We start from the raw sequence: 17,645 nt of genomic DNA on the forward strand, positions 1-17,645 counted from the left end.
TTCAATTAGTCACCCCGTGCTTTAGTTTGGGGTGCCACCCATGTGAGTCCACCCCTGATTAGGAATAGATTCAACCAAAAAAACTCGAAAAAAAAATTGAAAACTCATACAAAATAAGATGAACACAAATAAAAAAAAAAAGGAATTGTTGACACTTGTTGACACCTTAAAAACTAACAAAGAGGTGTTACCCATCCAAACAATTAAGCCACAGATTTGGGGTGGGGAATGAATAAATACTGACCCATATTAACTATAAGTCTATAACGGTATAAGTATAATCGGTGCATAATATAAAACAAAAAAAAAAACCCACTTTATCCGTCCACATTGTTTGACATTTTTATTTTGAATAAACAAATACCCACATAATATAATTATACAGACCACCATAAAATATCATAATAACAAAAATTTGCAAAGTCCACAAACACAATTACAAGAATATACAGGGATAATCATGCAAAAAAAAAGAAAAAAAAAGAAATCATCGGTGATGATGACGTGTTCTCAGCCGTCGATTATAGACGGGTTCGGGTGCCCACTATCATCACGTGCGAGTCAGGTGGGTTCACACGCATGAAAGGTTAACACGAGACCCAGGCACGTGCCGATAATCACTCGGCCAAGAAGCTAGTGACTATCTCTCCCCAACCCCATCATTTTATTTTTATTTTTTCACCGCCCCCGAAAAATCAAGAAAATCACGGAAAAATCCAAAATCCCACACGATTTCCCCCAATTCCCGATCGCTCGTGACAGCGGCGTCGGCGATGATGGCGAAACCCTAATCATCGTCGGGGAAAGAGAAGGATCTGATCGGTTTCATCTGCAAGGTTGTCTCCGATCTGGTTTTTGGTCAGGATTTTTATAGGTTTGGAGGGGTTATTGAGGGAAAGAAGAACGATTTGGGGGTGAATCTAGGGATTTTTCTTGTTGATTGGGTGGATGATGGCGGGTTGAGGCCCAGAGGATGATCGGATCGCCGGATTGCATGGGCGAAGAAGTATGCCGGAGTTGCGGAGCGGGGCGCGTCGCGGAGGCCGTGCTCCTCCGCCGCAGCCGGAGGTAGGACCGCCGACGAGGAAACGAGGCCGGGGGGCTGGGAAGAAGCCCTCCTCGGCAGCGCCGAAGAGAGGTAGGGCAGCCGCGGCTGCTGCGAAGAGGGGTAGACCGGCGGCGGAAGGGAGGCCGAGGACTAGGTCGGCAGCTGCTGCTGCAGCGGCGGCGAGGTTGGTACTAATTGGGGAGGAGGAAGGTGAGGGTGAGGGTAGGGTTTCAGACCAGGTTAAGGAGGTTTTGGTTGTAGGAGAGGAAGAGAAGAAGAAGGAGATGATGGGGGAGGATAGCGGAGGGTTAAGCGCGAACAAGGTCGCTGGGCAAGAGGAGGAGGGGAACACTGCTCCCTTCCCCGAAAGGGTATTGTTCTCCACTGCAAATACCATTTTAGCATTTTTCATTAGATTTTTATGTCTGCTATGCATTTTGTTTAGCTTGATCTTGTTGATCCGCTCTTTTCAGTCGACACTTCCATGGGTAATTTCAAAGATTTAATGGCTGGTCGAGTTCAGATTCAATTAAGAATTTCTTAGTTTTAATTGTCCTAATCTATTTCTCATGGTAAATGAGTCTCCTAGCAAATGTAGCAAAAAATAGTTGTTTCCTGTCTCTCCGTGTATAGGTAATAACTAATCAGTTGATCAGGTAACTTGTGCCTCTTGCTGTATAAGAATTTCTTTTTGTTGGCATACAAAAATGGTTTGGTTCCAATCCACATGTAACATTTGGCTGTGAACTTTTAAGATACACTACTAAAAATTTAAAATTCCATTTACATGCCATAGCTGTGAGTTGAATGTAATGTCCAGGATATGTGAGGATGAATAGGTGTGCTGTTCTTAGTCTTATTGTTTAATGTTGTTATTTACTTGACTGTTATTAGTATAATGTGCAATGAAGTTATGTTTGCTTTACGGATATTATGGTCCTTTGTTGGATTTACCATATTCCATCTCCAAAATGCTCCTATGCTCCCATACGAACAGATAAAATCATTCTACTCACCTAGTTACTTTTTTTTCCTATTAAGTTTTAATAGGATCGACCAATGCAATAAAGCTTACTGATTTGGAAGGATTAATGGCTGCTAGTGTAAAAAGATCTGCTTTTGTTTACCTTCAGGTCCAGGTTGGGGGCTCTCCTGTCTATAAAGTTGAAAGGAAGTTAGGCAAAGGTGGATTTGGTCAGGTTTTTGTTGGTCGGCGTGTTTCAGGAGGCAATGAGCGTATGACTGGTCCTGCTGCTCTGGAGGTAGCTCTCTAGGTTCATCTTTTGCCTTTGTGCTTTGATTTTTTTTTTTTCATCTGTAAACTAATTCTTTGTTAAATTAGCAGGTTGCCCTAAAATTTGAGCATAGGAGCAGCAAAGGCTGTAATTATGGTCCTCCGTACGAGTGGCAAGTTTACACGTGGGTTTTCCATTTCCATTTAACAGGATATCATTTCAGTACACCTGTTCATTAGTGATCTTGAATTGGTTGAATTTCTTTTTGACAGTGCTCTTGGGGGTAGTCATGGAGTGCCTAGGGTGCATTATAAAGGACGACAGGGTGACTATTATATAATGGTATAGTTTTCCTTTACTGTTTTTGCTGCTTTATAAGTCAGGCTCTTGGCCATCATTTGTTTGACTTCTTCACTGCCAAACATCAAGAATAACAATATGCTCATGTGCTCATCTTCCATTTATGTATTAATGCAGGTCATGGACATGCTAGGTCCCAGTTTGTGGGATGCATGGAATTCATCAGGTCAAGCGTAAGTATCTTGACATGAAGATTCTCACAACTTTTGATGAGTGACATGGTGCAAATTATTGTGCTGTTTTTATGTCTTGTCCAATGTTGTTAAGGCGTGTGCCTAGGTGCCTAGGCGCAGGGCTAAACCTCCTCAGTGCCTCTAAGGGTCTAAGGCAAGGCGTTTTTAGTCAGGCGAAGGTTTTTTTTTTGGCTTTTTTGCGCCTTTTTTTAAGCTCAAGTAGCAAAAAAGGCGTGCTTGATTGAAAAAATTGTTAGTCTTCTATTGTTTAAAAGAGCCACAGTTTACTAGGCATTGGTATTTGAAAAGTCTCTAAGTCTATTAAAAGATAGGATCTAATAACTAAGTAATAAATATATTAAAAATAGAAGTTTGGAAGTCTTCTATGTTTGAAAAGGGAGAGCAACATCCACTACGGGTGCAAATTTAAATGAAGGTGAAGATGATTTGTTGTTTGAAGATGATGAACTGACTTGGGGTGTAGTGGTAAGTGCTGCTCATCTTGGAGAACCATCAAGACGAATTAGATTGCAATCTCTTGAAGAGGAAGATGACAATGAAGTAGAGAATGATGTAGCTGGCTATGATTCTGTACAAGGAAAAGAAGATGAAACATGAATTTAGAGTTTGACATTAATGATGATGATTATTAGTTGTGTATGATTTTAGGAATAGAATTCTAACTTTCAGATAAGGCAAGTTTGTTAATATTAGGGTTTAAGGTTTTAAGCTTTCTATTTGTCTATCATTTACTATACACATATATCTTTATGTGTGTGCGCCTTTTTTTTTGCGCCTAGCGCCTCGGGCGATATAAGGGTCCTAGCGCCTCTTGTGCGCCTTGTGCCCTTAACAACATTGGTCTTATCACTATAGGGAATTTTATGGAAATGCCATTTTGTTTCTTTCATTAGTAAAGTATAAATAACTTAACATGCTAACTCAAACTAAAATGGGGTTAAAAAAGAGTTGTGCTAGTCCAATATGTAGCCAGTCTGGCTGATCTCTTCTTCTTTAGAGAGAGAATTGTTTGTCCCCTATTTGTACATATATCTGTTCGCAGGGTCATCAATTATTTCTCTTCTTTGTGCTGCATTATGTACCTTAGGATTTTCTTATCATAGCCAAAGATGGACATCTCAACACTGCCCTCATCATAATAGGATTTTCATGTCTCCTAGTTCACTCTATATGGGAACAAAAGTTAACATCTACTTTAAAGTTTCATAATTTCGAGCTTCATGAAATGTATGTCTCATTTCAATTGTCATTTTGAAATTGAAAAATACAAAAAGACCTTAGGAATATTAAGAGGACAAATAGCTACCTTTGCTAGGAGTCAGGTATAAGCAGTCTTACTTTACTGTGAACTGCTTCATCTTTAAATATAGGCCTTGTTTTTTTTTTCCCTGTTTGATGTAGCTATCTGAAATTTATCTGTTTATCTACATAAAAAATATACCTCAATGTCTTTTTCTTTGCAAAACTTGTCTTAATGATTTCAACTCACGGTAGTATTTTGTTTTGTTTCAGTATGAAAGTGTAATATTGATATCGTTCTTGGTTTCTTATAGGCATTTGTTGATCATGCAAGATCCTAGACATGCCACTACACCTCATTTGCTTTATGTATTTGCTAGATGTTTTCTATCACTATTCTCAGTGTCTGCATGGTTTGTGATATTAAACTTATAGTATCAGAATCTTCTGTGGTTTCAATTTCTTATTTCATGAAAAATGGAGGAAGGTTTTGGTAATGAGCATTTCCTTTCGGAAACTAGCTTTCTTTTTTCTCAGCTACTGCCAAGCATGCTTCTTTACTGTTACCTCTTCAAGTTTTATGGTACACATTGCACCATTTCTTCATTTATATTTGTGCTTGAACTTAACTGTTTTACGGTTGTTATTAGTTTGCCCTTTGCATTGATGTCAGAGGTCTTGTCTCTGATGATCACTTTGAGGCATGCTGTAGGAGGATAATGTTAGAATTTATTTTTGTTCATTTTTATATTTAATAGATGAAGGTTTTGCCAATTGTCACTTGCATCTCTTATTCAATTATGGAGAGAATTGGCTAGAGTGGTATTGGTGCATCCACTTTTCTTTTCTTTTCATACAACATTTAATGCAGATGGTTCTTCCCAGTTTTGCATGTGCCATCTGGTGTTTGAAAGTAATTTTTCTATCTTTTATGTGCATTTCTATGCTTGTTATGGTAGCACACTTTTACTGGTCCACATTAATGTAATACTTAACATTGAAGTGGTTGATTTGGTTGGTAGGGAAAACTAGTTATTGTAAAATTTACTGCTATGTTAGTATTTATGTTCTGTTACTTCATTGAGTAGGTTGACACTTCAATTTTGCAGGATGCCTGCTGATATGGTATCTTGCATTGCGGTTGAATCCATTTCAATCCTTGAAAAGATGCATTCAAAAGGGTAAACATGAACATGGGGATTGTCCTTTCTTCTTTAATGAATGTACATAAATAATGGCTGATCATTTTGTTCAATGCGTCTTTTCTTATTTGTTTTTATTCCTGTTTTAGCTATGTCCATGGAGATGTGAAGCCCGAGAACTTCCTCCTTGGTCAGCCAGCAACAGCTCAAGAGAAGAAGTTATTCCTTGTAGACCTTGGACTAGGTTAGGAAACTTCATTGCTCTGTCGCATTCTGGTCTGAGTTGGGGATGCAGGTTTTAGCATTGAACTATATTCTCTTTTCTCATCAATGTTATTATTTACAAAATTTTGTAGCAACAAAATGGAGAGATTCTGCTAATGGCCAGCATGTTGAGTATGATCAGCGGCCAGATGTTTTCAGGTGGGTTTTTGGAATGAATGAGGAATTAGTTATTATAGATCTAAATTAAAGCATTCTTTAACACTGATCTGTTCAATTCCTGTAGAGGAACGGTTCGCTATGCAAGTGTTCATGCACATTTAGGAAGAACAGCAAGTAGAAGAGATGATTTAGAATCTCTTGCATATACACTAATTTTTCTTCATCGAGGCCGATTACCATGGCAGGGCTATCAGGTAAGCCTGGCAGCATGCTCTTTTTTCTTGCCTTGGCCCTTTGTTTATATGTCTTCTGACTGTTTCTATGGATCTTCATCTCAGGGTGACAATAAATCATTTCAAGTTTGCAAGAAAAAAATGGCGACATCCCCTGAAATGCTTTGTTGCTTCTGTCCTCCTCCTTTTAAGCAATTTCTTGAGGTTGTGGTTAACATGAAGTTTGATGAGGAGCCCAACTACTCTAAACTGATATCCCTCTTTGAGGGGTTAATTGGGCCAAATCCAGCTATTAGGCCAATCAATACGGATGGAGCTCAGAAGGTAATGAATTTTTTATTACTTACTGTCACGTTCTCACTTCTATGATTGAGTTGAGTTCACTGGAAGTTGTGGCTTTTTTTCTTTTTTCTTTTTTGGGAATAATGGCCAGATTATATATCAAGTTGGGCAAAAGAGAGGTAGGTTGCCAGTTGATGAAGATGAAGATGGTCAGCTAAAGAAGAAAGTTCGTCTTGGAGTTCCTGCTACCCAGTGGATTTCTGTATACAATGCCAGGCCACCAATGAAACAGAGGTAGGACTTGACTAACTTGAGGTGTCTTAACATTTTATACGCTGATGGTGGTTAGGTATTTTTGTTAAATTTGTTTCATAGATGCTATGTTGATCCAAGAGCGTGAACTATTGTATACAAATCAACAGGTGGTTCAACATGCCGCGTTGAGCGTTTGATTTTAATTAAGAGTAATTTGTGTATTAACATTGTTTTGTGGAATATAGAACACTTGTTCTGACTATTTGTGGGAAAAGCTTTAAGGTATAATTTTTAAAAAAAATCTGGAGAACTGTTTTAGATTTGTGATTTTTTTAAATTAATGATTTCTAGAAATATTTACTTTTTTAAAATTAAAATTCAAGAGTGGTAGCAAAGACAGGGATGATAATGTAGATAGAAGTGAAAGGAAGACGTCTCCTTATATGGAGTGAAGAAACAGAGGCAATGGAGTAGACCATGAAAGGGATAAGTAGGCAGAGAAAGAAAAGGGTCAGGAGTATAGAGAAATTTAAGGGAAAAGGATAAATTAGGAGGATAGAGAAAGAGAGGTTGGTGAAGTGGAGAATGTGTTGTGAGTTTGAGTGAGAAAAGCGGCAGTTATACAGAGGAAATGTGGTTGGATGAGGTGGAGAGAATCAGTGGTGTGAGGTAGGGAGAGTGGTCATGAGGCAAAGGGTAGAAAATAAGCATTACAGTGGAGTGTTTGGTGAACTGAAACATGGGGATGTGATTGGGAGAACATAAAATATTTTTTATAGAACAACTATTTTAGAGTTTTTTCTTTTTAAAAAAAGTTAGCATTTGTCAATGACATGAAGATTTGAACAGACCTCTGCTTTTGAAGATGATGTGCTTTACCAATTGAATGATCACTTTTCAAGATATTAAGATTTAAATTTTAGAGCTCATATTTAAATTCTTTAGACATGTCTAGTGGAGCCAACTATTAACGGTTTCTATTTTCGATTGTTTTTTGAGTTTTGGTGGGCTTGTCCTTATCATGGGCCTATATTAAAATAGAAATTTTTTCAGTATTTATAGAAATCCATTGCATCAGTACACATGTATAAGCTGATTTGTCTTACACAACTGATTGTGTAATAAGTCAGTTTTGGCATTATAATCATAGAGGTAAACTACTGATTGCTAATTGTTTTACTTTCTGCAATAGATACCATTATAATGTGGCTGATGCACGGTTGGCACAACATGTTGAAAGAGGAAATGAAGATGGTCTGCTTATTAGCTGTGTTGCATCTTGTTCCAATTTATGGGCACTTATTATGGATGCGGGGACAGGCTTCACATCCCAGGTTTATGAACTGACAGCAACCTTCCTTCACAAGGTATGGAGTCCCAGTATCTGGCTATTCATTTTTTCTTTTTGAAGGACCCGAATCTTTTAGCCCTCCTCGCTCTTTTTTCTTCAGGAGTGGATTATGGAGCAGTGGGAGAAGAACTACTACATTAGCTCTATTGCTGGTGCCAACAATGGAAGCTCTCTTGTGGTGATGTCAAAAGGTTAGTTATATTCCTCAAACTATCATTTTTTCTCACACATGAGCATTATTGCATGTAGATTGTTTCCAAGTGGTTTTATGCTATGACTTGAATGGGTCAATCCCAATAGCAATTTTGATGCCAGTTGACCAAGGACTCTTGTATTGCACTTTTGTGATACCATTGGCAAATGAATGAAAAGGTTTTTACAAAGTATACCCGTGTAAACCTCAAAATTATATGCATAACCCATATTACTTGCAAGCATGCTATCTGTATTTTGTTTTCTTCATGAGTAGGAACAAACTTGGGGAAGCTCGACCAGTAAGTACATGGTTTAAGATGCGCTGGATCACATTTGTTGTATAATGGTTACTCTGTCAAGACAGAGTCTCAAAATAGTCCTTAGTGGAAATGTCGCATGGCTTAAGTCTGTGATGTTCTTTCAATGCCATTTCTCAATCAAAATCTCTCTTAACCACTTTGGAGAAAGGATTTAACTCTTGCCAAGTCAAACTGTAATTAACCTGCTGGTGACTTAAATTTAGATCTCCTTTTTCTTGCGTCTTATCTGAGTTAATGAGTTCTTAAACATTTGTTCACTTTGTGTTTGTATTTTGAATGGTAACTCATATTTCTTTGTTCACATAGGTTTTTTGAATATAGATTTATTTGGCAAGCAAGAAGCAGGACTATATAAATATTTCTTCTATTCTTGAAATTTACATGTCTGTTTCTCCAGGCACCCAATATACTCAACAATCTTACAAAGTTAGTGATTCTTTTCCTTTCAAATGGATCAACAAAAAGTGGAGGGAAGGATTTTATGTTACATCAATGGCAACTTCTGGAAGCCGTTGGGGCATTGTGATGTCACGTAATGCAGGCTTTAATGATCAGGTCTGTTTCTAGCTGTGCAACTCTTCTCTATGCTTGAATTTCATCTATTTTCTTGTAGAATAACGTTCATCACCCTGGATTTCATGTTGACAAAATAATTCCCATCCGGTTTTCAGTTCCCCTTATTTTTGTATCCTGCTATATGAAGGTTTCCCAGGAAAGATATAAGATGATCCATCTCGTGTGATTTAGAACTTCATACTATTCCATGTGACTAACTTTCCCATGCTAGTATATCATGACAGTTCAGGCAGAGCATGAAGCTTCTCAGCAGCATCTATCTGATGCTTTGTAACTTAAATTAAAAGAAATCTTAATACTTAAGCCCTTATCTGTGCTGCCATATTCTGCTTTCCACAGGTAGTGGAATTAGACTTCCTTTATCCAAGCGAAGGCATCCATAGGCGCTGGGACAATGGGTACCGGATCACATCCATGGCTGCAACTTGGGACCAGGCAGCTCTGATCCTTAGCGTGCCCAAACGCAAGCCTGGGGATGAAACTCAGGAGACCCTCAGAACCTCGGCTTTTCCAAGTGCTCATGTTAAGGTTAAAACTTGCTGACCATCTGTTTTGCATCATCTATCTGTTTAAAAACCTCTCAACTTTAACCAAACCAGCTGATCATACTTGGGCTAATTCTTTTGTGTTGTTTTCCTGATGATTTGCAGGACAAATGGGCTAAGAACCTGTACCTCGCATCAGTGTGCTATGGTCGTACTGTATCTTGATATATATTTAATTGGCTAAAACCTTCATCAAGGCCTGACAGCAGGTTTTCTCCTGTTGCTTCTCAAGTTATCTTGTACATGGAGCAATGCTTGAAAAACTGGGAATGGAAAGCCAGAGGCAGGCAGGCTGTTTTAATCTTATTTGATGCCCTGCTTTGTATATTTTGGGTCTGCTGAGACGACTGATATTTGTGCTCCCCCTTTTATGTTGACAAAATACTTTGAATTACCATCTCATATATCCAGTTCTGGTGGCCAGCCAAATTAAAGAACAGCTCACCTTATACTGATTATTATTATTATTATTTTTTTATTTTATTTTTTTGCTTTGTCTGTGTTGCCAACTTTTAAAAACTCTGATGAATCATGGTTAGCTATATATATCAGCAGGGGTATTCCAAGCTACAAAGCTGGGCAGCGAATTTGGAGGGTCTTGAGTAAAAATTGGCAGTTCAGGTTTAAAGTTTTTAAACCTTCATTCCAAATGGTTAATTCCTGAGATGGGATGAATTTAAGGAGATACAAATGTGTGTGTACACATGATTCGAGGATAAGCTCATTTATATTGGTGGCTTATATCAGGATAGATTTTTTAAAATATATTTCCTCCATTCTATTCATTTTTTTTTATCTGTCATTTTTTAATATTAAAAAAGTATTTATTATTATTATTTTTAATTATTAACGTTTTATTTAAATTTTTATATGAAAAAAATATGAGAAAGAAATATGAAAATACAAATTATGAGTAATTATGAAAGAGAACAAATTTTTTATAAAAATTTGTGAAATAATTAAATTTATTGGTACGTGAGATTTGGTTATTCACGACAAATAAAAAGTTAAGTAGTGTGATTTTTAGTTATGAATAAATTTTACCATATCAAAATCTAAATGTGAGACTGTGTTATGTGATCTAAACACGGCTAGATATCCGTAATTTTTAAATAATTTAAATATATACACACCTAATTTACGCTTGGCCTTTGTTGTGGGAACGAGAGATTTAATATTCCTCTTTTCTTCCTATCCCATCACTAACAACTCAAGGGTTTAAAATATTTTATAATTTTGGAAATAAAAGTTTGTTCGTATTTGTTTGTTATCTAAAATAAATCTTATTAAGCTTAAGATTTTAATAAAAAATTATTTTTTATTTATAAACTCATTTCTTTAAACTCTACTAGGAATAAGGGTTTGTTCGCATCTGTTTGTCATCTAAAATAAATCTTATTAAGCTTAAGATTTTAATAAAAAATTATTTTTTATTTATAAACTCATTTCTTTAAACTCTGCTGCTGGCTGCTGATATTGAAATTTCACTTTTTTTTTTTTTCAAATCATATTTATCATTTTTGGTTATGGAACCAGAGAATATACTAATTTTAGACAATCATATTTTGGCATATGTGTGATGTTATTATATTTTTTCCACCACACCACATGGTCCAAATTTTTATTTTTATTTTTTTTAATTTTAAACAAATAATTTCATATGATGGATGAAAATGGGGCCAAGTAAAAAAAGCATCCGCAACCGCAAGTCCTCTTCCTCTCGCGCTTCAGAGGACAATGGCATTAACAGCGGCGGCGGCGGCGGCGGCGGCAGCTTGCAGCCCCTTTGGAGCTCTTCCCTCCCCTCGACTTCTGCTGCGCCTATGGATCCTCCCTCCTTCCCTACCAATAATGACAAGGTCAGCTCACCCCTTCTCTCCTCCTCCTCCTCTTCTTCCTCCTATTGTTTTCGCTCTATTTAACTCTTTGATTTCAGACTTCTATGGTGGATTACATTCTCGGTGTTCAAAACCCTCTTCAATGGCATCAAGATGTTAGTTTTTCTCCTTTTCTTTCTCTATATATATATTATTTTCATCTTTTATTCTTTCCTTGCTCTCACTGTCTGTGTTTTTTGTTTGGTTTTGAATGAAAATATAGAATTTGGAGAGGAATAGAGATCATTACTCCAATTGTATGGCTCGTCTCGGACCTAAAACGGTTGCCTTTCTCATGAATTCTTCCATGTTTTCCATGTCCTGATTGATCATCTTGTGGCTCCTGGGTTGATTAACTTCGGTTGTTTATGTGTTTAGATCACTCGGATTTCCAATGGGATTGGTGTGGGAGTGTACTTTAATCCATTTGTGGAATGGAGGGGCAAGGTATTATATAGTCGCAGTTGGTTTGTTTGTTTGTTTGGTTTTTTTCTTGTAGTAAGATTGAATTTTATAATGTATATATTAAATTCATTTGCTTTTCGTGTGTTAAACAGAAGATCAAATATGGTGTGGTGAGCATGCAAGATTTAGCTTGGGATGTGTTGACTTGGGAAAAGTTTTACCTGAGTGGCCGCTTGCAAAAACCTGTACGTTGAGGTGTGCTTGTTGTTTATGGTTTATGTTGTGTTATATTTCTTCCTTTGTTTCAATAGGTTCATATTCACTTTATAGTAATTCATGTGGGATTGTTATCTTGACAATTGTGCCCTATTTTAATCATGTTATAAGGGAGGAGGGATTCAATGGCCCGATTTTATGCTTCTATGTATAACATTATATTTAGCGTCAATCAGTTTTATATGAAATCCTAATAGCTTTGGTTGGTGCTTTGCTCGGTTGATATATGTCTGATTTTCAATGTGACTTGCTTGGTCTGAGAAAACTCTTATAGAAGACCAAATTTTCATGGTTCTCCTATTGCATGATTAAGTGATCCTGCCTATTGTGTGGTTTTGGCTGCATATTCTATTTACAATTGTTACTATATCCTCTTCAATAGCATATAATCAATCACATTTTAAATTGATTTTAACTTCTGATTTGTTATGGCAAGTTGAATGTCTTGAAGTGATCTTCATGTGTTGGGCTCAAGAAGGTGAATCTTTTTTCGTAGGTTTGCTCGTGGTTGTTGACAGTGGATATTGTTACTCTTTTTGATACTGACCTTTTTCAGTAATAGCATGTCCTGCCCTGCTTTATTGAACTTGTCAATGCACTCAGGATATCATGGCCACACACAATAGCAAGGAAACACACACATGCACACATACACAATGATAGTAAGGAAAGTTTACACACATGCACAAAACGATGGTAAGGAAAGTCTGTTGGTCGGTTCTTAAGGTTGCTTATGTCTTGCTCTTTGTCATCAGTCTGCTCAAGGTGTAACTTTCTAAAACTCAGTATTCATTTCACTTGTCTATGTTCTTTTCTTTTGCTCCTGCTTTAATCGACATAATCTTTCTTTTAATTTAAATGTAATAAGTTTTATCAAACCTACAGGTTCATTTTCTTGTAGATAATTGGGAGATAAGCAAAGTGAACTCAATTAATCTGAAAGCTGCGACTTCTGCTGCATTACTCTTTTTGCCTGATGAGTTCACTGAGGTTTTGTCCTGAAGTTGTAGTTTTGTACTATAAAAGTACTGTTTAAACCACCAATGTCCAATTACAATTGCTAAATTCTGTTTTCAATCTTACCATGCAGGAAGATCTTTATGGCAAGATCTGCAGCCTTTCATACATGGGTGACTTGCGGATGCTCTTTGCAGAGGATAAGAATAAGGTGAAGTTAAACTGCTCGCTATATTACTTTTTTCTTCTATTTATATCTCCAACAATATCTCTTTCATGACAGCATTCTTCCATAATAACAGGCAGATGTTAAGATGAAGATTTACACATGACATGACCATTATATACTTGACTGTAATGCATTTTTTGGGTTGTAATGATGAATGAGAACCCTGAAGAATGTCTATTATGATCCTTACTATTATGGGGGTAGGGATTATTGTACTGAATTCATAGGTGCTAAGTCATACCTCAATTTCTTCTCACTTAGGTTGTTAACCTTATCTAATCATTTAATGAGGGTCTCATACTCACATATAGAAATGCATCTCCCTCAACATAGAATTGACTTCACCATTTTTGTTTCTTTTAGGTATTAGGAATTAGGAATCTTCTAGTTCTTTTACAATTAGAAGTCTGATCAGTGAGGAGTATTTGAAGACCTAAGGAACATGACTTAGAAGAAATGTCCTCAACGTCTGATAGGTGAAATAATTTACCAACAGACTTGAAGAAAGATTGGTACTCATTGTTATACTTAAATAGACTTTCTGCACTGGGCATTCACATTCTATAAAACTAACTAACAATTATTAAGCATTGATTGGTAGTGTGCTATTTCTTCAGCAGTGGTCTGCTGTCAAGGTGCATGCCTGTAAAAATTTGGTACATTTCTGAAGTTCTTTCTATTGATTATTGCAGTGAATCATGTCCAAGTATACAAGAACAGTGTTCATTAGTTTCTGTGTCATACTTAACAGTGGTGGTTATATTACTCAAGTCGAATTTTATTTCTTATTTTCATATTATCTTCTATATGTTGAGCTCCATAGTGTCCATATACAATACAGGTCAAGAAGATCGTCCAAGGAAGTTTTAATTCATTCAGAGCAATGTACAAACCTTTTTTAGAAGAGTATGCATCTGAAGGATTGCTAAAAGTTTCTTCTTTCGCCCATCAGAAAGTATTTAAACAGGTTAACTTCTTTCACTAGACTTCAAATACTGATTCTAATTTGAAAACAACTATGTGTTCAGTCCACCCACTCCTATTCAACTCTTCAAAACCGTTTTCTCATTTGGCTATCTTGAGTTTACGGCATGTAAGCTAGACACCTGATTTTATGAAATTTTTTTTTTTTTGTCAATGACATATGAATGCACTAATCACTGCATTCTTTTAGTAGGACTCTGGTTTGTCTGCAACAAGCCATCTCTTCACTTCTCTTCCTTCAACAGTATTAAAACAAGTGGCACCAAAGCTTGGTCTAAAGAAATTAATTGATGATTCAGGTAAATATTCCCACTTAATTTACCTGCTGTCAGCTCGTCCTTCTGGCATTTTGGTAGATGAACTCTCTTTTGTAGGTGTTGTTTCTCCGAACATTGTGATTCATTCAAGGGACAAGGTTAAGAACTCTATGCACAAAGTTTTGAGACGCATTGTTATGATTTCAAGCGCAAGGCAGGCAGTCTCTGGCCTAGTTGCTGCTGGTGGTGTTAACGCTGCTGTTTACCTTGCAAGGAAAATTTCCAAGTCATGGAGATCAAGAACAACATGATTAAGAGTTGACCTTGCATATGGACTAGACATAAATAAACAATAACAATAAATTTTGTCTTGTGGATTTTTTTAAAAAAAGGATATTTTTATGATTTTGCTATGCTTAGTTGACATGGGGACTTCCATTTTTAATACTTGGCTTGATGAAAATATCTAATAGGTACACAGTTTTAAAAAATTATCTGAAAAAGTTTTTTTTTAAGAACTATATTATTATTATTATTATTATTTGAATTGCTTGCCTTTATAAGAAAAAAACTTTATGATTTTTTCAAAGTTAACACAAAATTATTTAAAACTATTGACTATTGTTGTTATTAAAAAGGTTTTAAGTTATGTCAAAAAAGTGTTTTTTTTTTTTTGGATAAATAATCGCGAAGAAGTTAAAAATGTACACAAAGATGAATCTTGCATAAAGTTCTAGAAGCTATTTACGGATAATTATTTTTTTATGTTGTCAATTTTTGTAAAATTACATACAGCCCCTCCATTGTTTTGGTAATTACTTTAGCCCCCCTTTGTTAAGACTTCGGATTCAATTTGGAATCCGATAACCCTCTTTGAGAGCTCCACAAACAAAGGTCCAAACCCGATAAAAAAAAAAAAAGAAACCAGATTTCCATCTCGATCGTGTCTTGAGTTTGGGATCTCTCTTCATCAATGGCAATGGCGTCTTCCTTCTCCCTCTCCTCTCTCCGCTACGCCGATGGCCTCCTCGTCGCCGGGGCCTCCACCCTCACCGCCATCCTCTGTGAATCCCTCTCATGGCTTCTTATCTATCGTACCCCAACCTACAAGACCCTTCGCTCCTCCATCGATCGCGCTTCCAAGAAGCTGGAATCCATGAAATCCGAAGACCTAAAGGAGTCCTCCTCTTCCTTATCTTCCAAGAAATCATCGTCCAAATCCAAGAAGATCGATCGCGTCGAGGCCGGCCTCAAGGAATCTTCTCGCGAACTCTCGATGGCCAAGTTCAAGTCCGGCGCCGTCGTTGCGGCAGTTCTCTTTGTTGTCTTCGGCCTTCTCAACTCGCTCTTTGAAGGCCGTGCGGTTGCGAAGCTGCCGTTCGAGCCCGTGGGGTTTGTGATGAAGATGAGCCATCGGGGGGTTCCCGGCACTGATCCCACGGATTGCTCGATGGCCTTCTTGTATTTTCTTTGTTCGATTAGTATCCGCACCAATCTGCAGAAGTTGCTGGGGTTCGCGCCGCCGCGAGGAGCGGCTGGGGCCGGTCTCTTCCCCATGCCCGATCCCAAGGCTAGTTGATGATAGCAAATGATGGTTGTGATTCCAGGTAGTAATTTAATATTTTTCTAGCAAAATTTGGTTTTTGCTGAGCGATTAGATGAATTTAGGGTTTGTTCTTTTATTAATTTTTTTTTTGTTGCATTGAATGAATTTTTATTGTTTGAATCGTGGGAATTTGATGTGATCCGTGATCGTTGTGTTATTTTATTTAAATTATTTAGGTGGCATTTGGCATCCTATAGTTATTCTTGAATATTTCTAATTTCAAGCTTGGAAAGTGGGATGCTATTCTAATTTTTTTAGAATACTCGAATAATTCTAATTTCAGAATACTATTCTAGTTTGTTCTGCTTATATTCTATATTCTTCAGCTTGGAAAGTGGGATGTTGTTTTGAATCACAAGACTGCAAGTGCATTTATTCTTGTGATGTTATTCCAAAAAGCTGAAATTGATCTAGTCTTTCAAAGTGTAAATTTACATAGATATTTCTTGTGTCATCAGTCATCTATGGCACTCAATAGTGTAAATTTACATTATGCAAGTTTATACACTCTGTAAATTTACATAGTGTGAAGTTACATTCAGTATAAATCTTCTTTGAACTCTATGGATAAAGAGATAAGTGGACTACAAGAACATTGGGGCATCTATTCATGTGAGGTTTTTCCAAAAAAAAAAATGAAATATGTAGAGATGTGGATGGTTCTTTTTTATCTATGGACTACTTTGATCTTCTTTGAACTCAGTCTATTTATAGATAAGTGGGAGTGCGGGATTCATCCAAAGTTTAACTGTTGTGTGGTTACCAGTTATTTAGCTCAGCTGTAAAAGAATTGGCCATGTCATTTTTTTACATCTTGAATGAATTGAAGCAATCTTAAGTGCACCAACTGGTGTTTTTTCTTAACTTGTAATTTTATATCATCTCACTAAGTCTATTTATGATCTTCTATAATCTGGCAATGACTTGATTTGAATGTCATTTCCGTCTACCGGTCTTGTTGGAAATTTTTGTTTCTGGCCATGGCCATGTTATGTGATCCTTGTTATCTTCTTTGTAATTCATAATTAAACTTGATGATGGAACTGTCTTGTAGAGAACACATAATTCATATTCTTAATTATATTCATTTATAAATATTGATTACTTGTATTAGTCACATTGGGTATATTCAAATGTAAATTTTCATTCCAGAGAGTGAATTGGAATTCCGTTCATCTTGGATTTCTTAGTTGTGTTTTAACTGGATCTCATTTTATCGGGGGACTTCATAACATATGTCTCTAAGCTTTTTATCATCAATCACTAGACATGCACAAACCCTAAGGAAGTTATCTCTTTTATGGTAAAGCATATCTATTGTTAATTCACTGTGCTTATTTAGTTTATTTTGTTTATTACAGGTGGGTGTGCTTTTCAATGAAAGAGTAAAGCATGCTGATGAGGCAGTGAATGAGAACCGAGTAGTAATTCTGGAAAATCTTGCATTTTCCATCAATGCAACTAGTATTGATTTGTTTTTATAAACTATTCATGTCCAGACATTCAGGTCTGGTTGTAACATTAGCGCATCTTATTCAGAATCTTTGGCTTGACCGCATAGGTTAAACACATATCTATCATTTTCCAATGTTACTATGATAATTGTCTGCTCCTTCAATAGTCAGCAAAAATATCTCACCTTGTCTATTGTCATTAGACCACTTATATCTTTTTCTGTGCATCTTTATATTTGCT

At 36.6% G+C, this 17,645-nt stretch overlaps 3 protein-coding genes across 6 annotated transcripts; all 3 read left to right on the forward strand.

Annotated features, from left to right (window-relative positions):
• Window positions 1-660: 660 nt before the first annotated feature.
• LOC120260451 (casein kinase 1-like protein HD16) lies at window positions 661-9,814 on the forward strand. 4 transcript variants are annotated; one of them, XM_039267931.1, is made up of 16 exons: window positions 661-1,419; window positions 2,182-2,310; window positions 2,391-2,467; window positions 2,556-2,625; window positions 2,761-2,816; window positions 5,186-5,257; window positions 5,368-5,462; window positions 5,575-5,641; window positions 5,727-5,856; window positions 5,941-6,159; window positions 6,269-6,411; window positions 7,565-7,739; window positions 7,824-7,914; window positions 8,636-8,793; window positions 9,154-9,342; window positions 9,465-9,814. In XM_039267931.1, the coding sequence occupies exons 1-16, from the start codon at window positions 1,009-1,011 to the stop codon at window positions 9,522-9,524; spliced, it is 2,142 nt and encodes a 713-aa protein (XP_039123865.1). In that variant the 5' UTR covers window positions 661-1,008; the 3' UTR covers window positions 9,525-9,814. The 4 variants fall into 4 exon arrangements, with proteins under 4 accessions (XP_039123865.1, XP_039123862.1, XP_039123863.1 ...); XM_039267932.1 differs by having other exon boundaries at window positions 662-1,419; window positions 2,394-2,467; XM_039267928.1 differs by having other exon boundaries at window positions 5,727-6,159.
• Window positions 9,815-11,062: 1,248 nt separating this feature from the next.
• Window positions 11,063-14,655, forward strand: LOC120260239 (phosphatidate cytidylyltransferase, mitochondrial). The gene is made up of 10 exons (XM_039267679.1): window positions 11,063-11,218; window positions 11,296-11,352; window positions 11,460-11,519; window positions 11,615-11,683; window positions 11,794-11,886; window positions 12,803-12,907; window positions 13,008-13,085; window positions 13,945-14,070; window positions 14,281-14,386; window positions 14,462-14,655. The coding sequence occupies exons 1-10, from the start codon at window positions 11,183-11,185 to the stop codon at window positions 14,653-14,655; spliced, it is 924 nt and encodes a 307-aa protein (XP_039123613.1). The 5' UTR covers window positions 11,063-11,182.
• A 589-nt stretch (window positions 14,656-15,244) lies between these two features.
• LOC120260003 (calcium load-activated calcium channel-like) lies at window positions 15,245-17,589 on the forward strand. Its single transcript, XM_039267449.1, has 2 exons — window positions 15,245-15,951; window positions 17,312-17,589. Exon 1 carries the CDS (start codon window positions 15,318-15,320, stop codon window positions 15,921-15,923), a length of 606 nt encoding a protein of 201 aa, XP_039123383.1. The 5' UTR covers window positions 15,245-15,317; the 3' UTR covers window positions 15,924-15,951; window positions 17,312-17,589.
• The last annotated feature ends 56 nt before the right edge of the window (window positions 17,590-17,645 follow it).

Source organism: Dioscorea cayenensis, chromosome 5 (assembly GCF_009730915.1).
Source record: "Dioscorea cayenensis subsp. rotundata cultivar TDr96_F1 chromosome 5, TDr96_F1_v2_PseudoChromosome.rev07_lg8_w22 25.fasta, whole genome shotgun sequence".
Lineage (NCBI taxonomy): Eukaryota > Viridiplantae > Streptophyta > Magnoliopsida > Dioscoreales > Dioscoreaceae > Dioscorea > Dioscorea cayenensis.

What these genes read in the sequence shown, in the direction of transcription:
- LOC120260451 (XM_039267928.1), top strand. Translation starts at nt 1,009, where the DNA reads ATGCCGGAGTTGCGGAGCGGGGCGCGTCGCGGAGGCCGTGCTCCTCCG. An exon ending in TCTTGTGGTGATGTCAAAAG is followed by an intron (nt 7,915 to 8,635) that starts GTTAGTTATATT and finishes CTGTTTCTCCAG; the next exon opens with GCACCCAATATACTCAACAA. An exon ending in TTCCAAGTGCTCATGTTAAG is followed by an intron (nt 9,343 to 9,464) that starts GTTAAAACTTGC and finishes GATGATTTGCAG; the next exon opens with GACAAATGGGCTAAGAACCT.
- LOC120260003 (XM_039267449.1), top strand. Translation starts at nt 15,318, where the DNA reads ATGGCAATGGCGTCTTCCTTCTCCCTCTCCTCTCTCCGCTACGCCGAT.
- LOC120260239 (XM_039267679.1), top strand. Translation starts at nt 11,183, where the DNA reads ATGGATCCTCCCTCCTTCCCTACCAATAATGACAAG. An exon ending in TTGTGGAATGGAGGGGCAAG is followed by an intron (nt 11,684 to 11,793) that starts GTATTATATAGT and finishes TGTGTTAAACAG; the next exon opens with AAGATCAAATATGGTGTGGT. An exon ending in GTGGCCGCTTGCAAAAACCT is followed by an intron (nt 11,887 to 12,802) that starts GTACGTTGAGGT and finishes TCAAACCTACAG; the next exon opens with GTTCATTTTCTTGTAGATAA.